This window comes from Cupressus sempervirens, chromosome 5, assembly GCF_028749045.1.
Source record: "Cupressus sempervirens isolate cs-2001-9-10 chromosome 5, ASM2874904v1, whole genome shotgun sequence".
In the NCBI taxonomy this organism is placed as follows: Eukaryota; Viridiplantae; Streptophyta; class Pinopsida; order Cupressales; family Cupressaceae; genus Cupressus; species Cupressus sempervirens.
The window spans coordinates 6,648,928-6,658,195 of NC_143122.1; the positions used below are offsets into that span (position 1 = coordinate 6,648,928).

Here is a 9,268-nt window from a genome sequence, read left to right on the forward strand (position 1 = left end):
AATCAACACTAGCAGACCTCCACATGTAATGGTTAACATTATTCCACATGCTCCAACCCTTCCTTGGAAAGCTCTAATAAAGAACCCAGCAAAATGTGATCGGAGATGGATCTAATAGGCTCAAATGATTAGAGGCCCCACTTCTATGGGTATAATAAATAGTAAATATTTTAGATATCTACACTTAATATTCAAATAGCTTCTCAAATTTTTTAACTATAGAAAAGGAGTGAGAATAAATAATTACATAAATATTTATTTATTCAATCATAGACTAGAAAGGAAAATTAATTCAATATATAAATAAAACTAATTATTTAAAAAATAAAATAAAGACTAATAAATAAATTGAATAAAAGCTTTTCATGGGTGAAAAAATATTCGAAAAGTTTTTCAAATTATTTAAAATTTTCTTAACATTTTAATTTTCTATTTCATAAGATAAAATAAATAGATATACAAAAATAGATAATAATAAACAAATGCAAATACAACAAGTGCCACGTAGTGGTAGTGGCATGTACTTATCGTTATAGTTCTAGTTAATAAGATAAGAATTTATTCATTTAGTAAAAAAAGGAGTGAGAATAAATAATTACATAAATATTTATTGATACAATATAGACTAGAAAGGAAAATTAATGAAATAGATAAATATAACTAATTATTTAAAAATAAAATAAAAGACTAATAAATAAAAGCTTTTCACGAGTAATATTAATAGGAGGAATGTGTAATTTGTTGTTATTCAAAATATCTACTTTATATTTTTGAGATATCATGTGTTGTTATTAATCCCAAGACCTCCTAGGTAAGTGGCTCACAATTCTACCATTGTGTTGTAGGCTCTTGTCTAAAATTTATTTGATACATTAGCTAAAAGCCACGTAACTCTTTTTTTTTGGGCATAGCTAAGAAATTGCAATATGGAAAACCTCCGAGAAAAGGGCTCCTATAAGACAAAATCAATTTGGCTGATCATATAACTTATGTAACTTATAAAATTTATAAATCAGTAATTAAATTTTAGAAATATTTTCATTATTCAATAATAATTACTTGTGATTGGTGAAAACTAATCTATTTTTTAGAGAAAGTGAATACAATAGTACTATTCCTATGACAAGTACAATAATCAGTATAAAAAATAACAAATATGATAATTGATAAATCTAATTATAAATTTCATATATAAATAATAAGTAATAATATACAAAATAAATTTAAATTTAAAGAAGTCTAATCACTAATATTTAGTTTTAAAAGACCATTTATGATATTTTACAACTCCTAGGAAAAGTGTATCATTCAAAATACAAAAATTAAATGTGCAACCCAACAGGAATAACATACAATTTGTGTCACATACATTTTTCAATGGACGTGACTATCCTTGCACAAAAATGTATAGTTGACCAATTTACAAAAGATAATCATGGATTTTTTGAATGAAAAATAACAATTTTGAATTTGTTTTGTCTATGGTGTTTTTAGTGGGAGATTAGCTTGTCCCTTTTTCAGTGTTACAATAGGTTGAGGCTGCTGGCCAAATCCTGGAAAGTCACGAGGAAAAACTCAAATAAAGTCTAATAACTATTCTTATGTGATGTGCATTTGATCATTTAGTAATTAAATTAAATTTAGAATTATTTTATGTTTAGATTTATTAAATGATTTTGAAAAGTTAGATCAAAATTATTTAAAATAATTTGATTTTATAAAAAAATATTATTTGAAAATATTAAAAACTAAATATTTCAAAATATGACAATAAAGATAATCTCATATCTGAAAATTAAGTAATTTAATCTATATTTATTCAATTTTAATTCTTAGATTATTATGATAAAGTATTTATTATATCTATATAATTCATATTTTTAAAATCATTATACACAGAATCAATTAATTATATGAAGTCTAAAATTGAAATAACTACAAAAACAAAATACAAAATGACAAATAAAAAAGACATGTATCAAAGCTAATATAAAATAAAAGTTGATTTATAAACTAATAAGTTTCTCATATATAGATATGTATTCTATAAAAATAAGATATATTATTAATTTTAAAAGAATGAAATTTATTTGATTATTAATATATACTTTTAAAATTAGATAAATTTCAAATCACGCGTTTTTTATCGGAAAAATAAACTAAAAAGTTACGCGGAGAGAGTTGTCACATAAGCAGCGTTCTCTTTGTCTCGGATCCAACAGCTGGGTCAATCTCTTGGCAAATTAGTCGCATTCAATCTCTTTCTTTAGAAAGTGATCTGTTTACATTGTATAATTCAAGATAAAATATATTAATTATATATTAATTTAAACAATATGTACACACTGGTTAAATGTATATTTTTAAAATATAGAGAAATAATGAAACGCGTATGAAGAATTCCTTGTTGCTGTTATATGTAATTTTTGTTTTCGTGGCGGGAATAACAAAGATTTCTTATTGTTGTCATATGTAATGTTTTTTTTATCTCTTCATAATTTATTATTTATTTCCGAGCGATAAACTACTATAAAAAATTCCCACGAAACTTCCCACGAATTGTACTTAAACAATCGGTTAGAAACAATCGTAAAGCCAAAGTAATTCAATCCGGGCAGTATTCAGTTTATCCAATGAAACTTGTTGATCGATCCCACTATTACTAATAAAGAAGTAGCCATCTGCCATTAATTTCTATGGCTTCAGGAAAAGCAATGTCGTTCTGTAAGCAGATGAAATGGGAGGTCGCTGCTCTGGTTCTGATTTGTTGCCATTTGGCCACACCTGGCGTTGCACGATGCAATCCTGAATGGTGTGGGTCGAAAAATGTCACTTTTCCATTTTGGATATCCAATTCAAGCTGTGGGCTCCCCGGATTTCAGATCAAATGCTTGGAAAAGAGGAATGGCAACTGGAGTCTATTTCTTGGCACTTTCGTAAATTCAGCAGAAACGGATCTTGAGATCCTAGATCTGAGTTATGATGGCTCTCTGATAATAAACTCCACAGATCTGAAAGCCATGTCATGTAACGAAACAGACAACGCCTCTGTTGATTTTGAGTTACCCGCAGACGGCCCTTTCACCATCTACTCCTCCAATAAATTCGTGGTCGTTGGTTGCAGATCAAAGGGTTCTTTCGAAGTTAGTCGGGGAGTTCAAAGTGGCGGAGGTAAATGTGAATCTGCTTGTTTAAATCAGGATGATCCAAGCTACTGCAACATGTATGGATGTTGTGAAGCTGGTATTCCAGGAAACGCCAAGGCGATACATTTCACGGGTGGGGGAATACGATATGAAGGTCTTACTGCATGTGGGTTCTCCACAATTCTGGAACCAGAGACTTGGGATTTGCCCCAGGGCGAATTTGGTTATCTTGCAAGGGGTCGTTACGGCATCCGCCTGCAGTGGGGAATCAACGGTGGGGATTGTGCGACGGCCAGAGGAACATCCAATTACTCTTGCGCCGCTGCGGCCCAATGTTTAAACGCAACCGAAGGAGCCCACTCATGCAAATGCCCAACGGGATATCAAGGGAGTGGGTACTCGAAAGGCACCAGTTGTACAGGTATATCGATCTTCACACGTTTCAAACTTTCTAAACTTTCTTCCCTTTTTCTCCTGTCGTTGTTGTCTGTTCTATTATCCCTGCCTTTTAGACTTCCCTCACTGTTCTCACTGTAGATTCATGTACATATCATACGATATCAGGGACTATAACAAACATCATGACCTGATGATGAAAATCAATGCGCAGATGTGGATGAATGTAGTGAAGGAGACTTGAATGAGTGCGTTGGAGCATCAGAGGGGGGTATGTGTCATAATCTGCAGGGCACTTACAATTGCTCATGTGCAAAGCATTACAGAGGAGATGGCTTCCAAAACGGGACAAGATGCCAGTTAATGACCTCAAACAACTCCGTAAAGTATGCAATTATAGGTAAAAGTGCCAAATTATGTCTCCTATGTTTGTGGTGGTTCTATTGTTTGAGAAAGAAAATAGTTGGTATTTTTTTAAAATTTTAATATTGTTATCATGATTTAATGGATTCTATTCATTTTTTTAGAATAACGAAATCTATATTTTGTAATTGTTGCATTTAGGTGATATTCATATAGATGAAATAATATTAGATCTTTTTGGGAGATCACCCATCCTAATATTATTGCAGCTAAATCTCCACTTCTTATAATAATGAATTTTATACTTTGTATTTGTTACATTTAGGCTATGTTCATATAGATGAAAATAATATTGGATCTTTTTGAGAGGTTAACCATCCCACTATTATTGCAGCTAAATCATTCTTAATCATGAAGTTTCTTCAAGATTAATCCTGATTACCTTGTTATTATATTTACAAAACCTTGAACAAATTTTGAGCCTTATGAATCATGAATATCTGTTTAAATTAGAACTTATTTTTTAATTAAATTATTAAAGATTGATTTTATTTTCAAATGATTATAATTCAACTGATAATAAAAAATATAATTACTAGCTTAATTGATTAAATTCGATTGATATGAACAATGATTTATTTCTTTTTGATAGAAAAGACCATCTTTAAAAAAATTAATCTTGAATGATTTATAGAATTGAATTCTCTATTTATACCAATTTAGTTAAAAGAAATCAGTAATTTTCTTCACATTCTAATCCTCTGCAAAATGTATTTATTTAAAAATTGATTGATTGTTTGTCGACTACGTAGGCTCTATTTCGTCATTCATTGGAGTTTCATTTGTAGCATGTGGATTATTTTGGTACATGAGGAGGCGTCAACTAAAATATGCTGGAGACAGGAATTTCATAGAGAATGGGGGTATTGAGATGCAGGAACTCATAGCTTCAATGGGAGGAAGAAAAATCCTCACAATGTTTTCTGAAAAACAGTTAAAAACTGCCTCCGAGAATTACTCCGTTGAGTTAGGGAAAGGCGGCTTTGCAACTGTGTATAAAGGAGTTCTCTCAAATGGTACGCCAGTGGCAATCAAAAAGCCCAAATCATTTTCAGCTGAGTTCAATAACGAAATTGTGATTTTATCCCACATAAATCACAGAAACGTAGTGAAATTGATTGGTTGTTGTCTTCATACTCAAGTTCCCTTACTTGTCTATGAATTTGTGCCAAATGGAACACTCTTTCAACATCTGCAATCTCCTGAAAAGTACTTGTCTTGGGAAAGAAGGCGACAAATTGCTATAGAGACCGCCGAGGGTATAGAGTACGTGCACGGTGAAGCTTCCCACTCCATTTTGCATCGGGACATTAAATCATCAAATATTCTTCTGGATGACACATTTACTCCAAAAGTTGCAGACTTTGGTATTTCTCGTCTACGATCTTCCAATGAAATGCATCTGAGCACCCTTTTCCCCTCAGGTACCCCAGGATATGTGGATCCTGAGTTCATAACAAGCAACCAATTTACAGAGAAGAGTGATGTTTTTAGCTTTGGTGTAGTTTTAGCGGAGCTCCTCACTGGTCTAAAACCCTTGTTGTCTCGAGAAGGTGAGACATACACTCTATACGCCCATTTTTTAGCTGCAATTAATCGAGGCAACTTGATAAAAATCTTAGATCCCAAAGTAGTGGATGAAGGAAATCAAGGACAGATGGAAAATATGGCAAAACTTGCCAAGGCATGTTTGCATGAGCAAGGAATAGAAAGGCCGTCTATGAGAGAAGTAGCGGAGGAGCTTGTATGGATAAGAGCAGCTTCACAAAAGACAGAACCTCTAAATAGGGATGTCTCTCTTCCTGCACACAAGGCTACTTCCACACAAGAAGCACTCGAGCATTTCAAGAGCAAAGTCTACGATGAGACAAGTTCACGGTATTACGACAATGCTCTCACTCAAAATACTTCCGAGGAGCCTTCAAGTTTGTTAATTCAGATGTCAAATACGCATTAGAGATAATAAGAGATGGGAACGTTAAGATACCAATTCCAAATTGAGTGTTCATCTTCTTAGAAAAGAACCTGCATTTAAAGTTGAACTGGATATCTATTGTACGTGGGTAAGAGTTCGAGTCAGACACTTTCTTGTTTAAGTGGGTGTACATTTTAATTTATTTTCGTACATAATTTGGTGTTTTTCGATGAGGTGTATGTTCAGATATTGGTTATGAACATGAATATGTAAATTATGCAATGTAATAATTCAATATTGAGCCAGCTAGCTATAGTAGCTATTGCAGAGATATTTTATGTAATGATAACAGTCAAGGCTCGAAAATAATATAGATATTTTATGTGTAATAACGTTCTAAGAAATTAGAAAAAAGATAAAGTTGTACTATGGATCTGGGAGTGAACTATATTAACCATCTAGTATATCATTTGTTCACTAATTGTATGACCGCTGTAAATGAGAAGCTATGTAACGAAATATAGTTGGCTCTAGTTAACAAATAGGTCACTTTCATAAACAACAAAGTTTTTATAAGCAAGATCACGCTACATGGTTAAAAAAGAAAGTTTATCATTTCATACTTGTTTCTTTGGTATTAAATGAATGGAAGTAGGGGTAAGCGGAAACACTTCCTACACTAATCTTGAGAGGATGACTTGTGCAATTTTCAACTTAAGTATTACAAAGATGAAGTACATAAAAACAGAGAATCACACGACATAGTAATTACCATGGGGAAAGCCTTTCAGCAGAGAAACCACATCCTCCAAAACTTGTGCAAAATATCATCAAACCAAAAAGATTACAATACACTTGCAATCTAAGTTCTTACAGAAGCATCACCACAACTTGAGCTTGGAAAGTCTCCTTCTAGCACCCAGTCTTGCAAAAAGAACTCAATATCTCATCTCCTCTCCAAGCCCTCATTATGTTAGTCTTGTGTTGTGTTGTGTTACAATGCAAGGTATGAAGATCCTTATAAAGGATTTCACCCCCACAACAAAGTGGTGTGAGTCACCCACTCACAAGGTGGATTGATTCATCCACTCATAAGGTGGAAGGAGTCATCCACTCATAGAGTGGACACATTTAATAATGCACTATTGGATTGGAGGCTTGCAAGTATGAGTCATAGTTCTCATCATTCTCCCACTTGTCAAACAACTTGCAATAGTCAAGGGATCTCTTGTACCATGGTCTTAATTGCTATGGGTTGAGAGGCCCATAGACTTTGAACACCATCTGAACTTCTCTATTCACATGCTTAGTTAATGAATTAACAACATTCATCAAAGTTTCTACCTTTTCCGATTTCACCTTGTCATCCTTGAACATATCTCTCAAAAAGTGATATTGTACATCAATGTGCTTGGTCCTAGGATGAAATGTTGGGTTCTTCGCTAGGAAGATTGCACTTTGACTGTCACTATAGATTGTCACAGTACCCTATTTTAAATCTATATCCGAGCACAATCTCTTAAGCTACATGGCTTCCTTGCAGGCATGAGTAGCTTCCATATACTCGGCCTCTATAGTGGACAAAGCAACCATAGCTTGTCGCTTGCTCATCCAACTAATTGCACTACCAAATAATGTAAATACATATGCATTGGTGGATCTTGTCCTATCAACATTATCGGTGCAATCTGAATCCACATAGCCTCAAATATCCAAGGGATGCTCATTTATTGTCCCATGAAAACATATAGTGTACTCTGAGGTACCTCACAAGTATCTAAAAGCTCATTTTACTACATCCCAATGAGCTCGTCTTGGATTAGACATGTAATAGGAAAGTACTCTCACTACTTGGGCAATGTCTGGTCTTATACAAACTATAGCACACATTAAACTTCCAACTACACTCTGGTATGGTACTTGACTCATCTCTTCCATCTCCAATGGGGATGAGGGAATTGTGAGCTAAAAAGTTTTGTTCTCATTGTAACAAGAACACTCAATGGTCTAGAATCTTGCATATTCAATCTTCTTAGAATAGTAGCAACTTACTTACTCTATACTAGCCAAACCTTTCTGTTTTTCCTATCTCTTTTAATCTCCATTCATAGAATGTGAGTTGTTGCACCAAGATCTTTCATTTCAAACTTTTTTGAGAGCTGAGATTTTAGTTTTGCAATCAAACATTTTCCTTTGCCAATAAACAACATGTCATCAACATATAAGGCAATAACCAGGAAATTTTCACCATTAGACTTGAAATATATACAGTGCCATGACTTTGATCACACAAATCCCAAACTCAATACATATGTATCAAATTTCTAGTACCACATCCTAGGACTTTGGTTTAAACCATACAAAGATTTCTTTAACTTACAGACCAAATGACTTTTACCTTTTACCACATAGTGCTTTGGTTGTGTCATATAAATTTATTCATCCAAATCTCCATGAAGGAATGTTGTTTTCACATTTATCTACTCAATCTCTAGATCATATGTGGCTGCAATAGAAAGTAAGAATTGAATGGATGTCATTTTTCCTATAGGGGAAAAAATTTCACTGTAATCAACTCCTTCAATCTGGGAGTAACCTTTTGCAACCAATAATGCTTTATGCTTCTTAATGCTTCCATCTAAAGCCATCTTCCTTTTGAACACCCATTTGCAACCAATAGGATTTCGTCCTTCTGGTAATGATACAAGATTCCATGTGTCATTCCTCTTAAGAGTTGTCATCTCTTCATCCATGGCTACTTTCCAAGACTCTGAATCATTCATTCCAAGAGCCTCTTCCACAGATCTTGACTCATCAATATTAGCATTCAAAGGAAATATATGCCTCCAATCATCAAGAGAATAACCATACATTTATGGTGGTTTCCTCTGTCTACTAGACCTTCAAACAAGATCTGGTTTAGATTCAAGTACATTTTCTCCTTCTCCCTCGGATGATTCTGATATTGTAGAGCTCTCCTCAGCTTCTTCTCTTTCTAAGGGCCTCGATTCAACTTTCTCAAGTGTAGTTTGTAGTTGAATCACATCTTTTTCTTTTGTTTTCTTTGGTTGCACTAAAACAAAAGAAGCCTTAGTTTCTCTAAATATTACATTTCTAGAATGAAATACCTTTTTTTCAATAGGATCCTAAAGTGTGTACCCCTTCACACCATAACTATATCCAATGAAGATACATTTGACAACTTTGTTATCCAATTTTGTTCACTTCTCCTTTGGCACATGAGCATATGCCTCACAACCAAACACTTTTAGATGTCTAAGTGAAAGCTTGTGGCTTGTCCATGCTTCCATTTCTATCTCACCAACAATAGCTGATTTAGGAGATCTATTTATCGGGTAACAGGCAATGGCTACAACTTTAGCCTAGA

The 9,268-nt window shown here is 33.5% G+C and overlaps 1 protein-coding gene across 1 annotated transcript; it reads left to right on the forward strand.

Moving 5' to 3' along the window:
- Nucleotides 1-2,443: 2,443 nt before the first annotated feature.
- Nucleotides 2,444-6,210, forward strand: LOC149554329 (wall-associated receptor kinase-like 2). The gene is made up of 3 exons (XM_089833467.1): nt 2,444-3,567; nt 3,757-3,942; nt 4,718-6,210. The coding sequence occupies exons 1-3, from the start codon at nt 2,697-2,699 to the stop codon at nt 5,920-5,922; spliced, it is 2,262 nt and encodes a 753-aa protein (XP_089689593.1). The 5' UTR covers nt 2,444-2,696; the 3' UTR covers nt 5,923-6,210.
- The last annotated feature ends 3,058 nt before the right edge of the window (nt 6,211-9,268 follow it).

Bases quoted from the DNA above. Each gene is read 5' to 3' on its own strand.
- LOC149554329 (XM_089833467.1), top strand. From the start codon at position 2,697: ATGGCTTCAGGAAAAGCAATGTCGTTCTGTAAGCAGATGAAATGGGAG. The intron at 3,568-3,756 runs GTATATCGATCT...ATCAATGCGCAG, and splicing joins GAAAGGCACCAGTTGTACAG to ATGTGGATGAATGTAGTGAA. The intron at 3,943-4,717 runs GTAAAAGTGCCA...TCGACTACGTAG, and splicing joins CGTAAAGTATGCAATTATAG to GCTCTATTTCGTCATTCATT.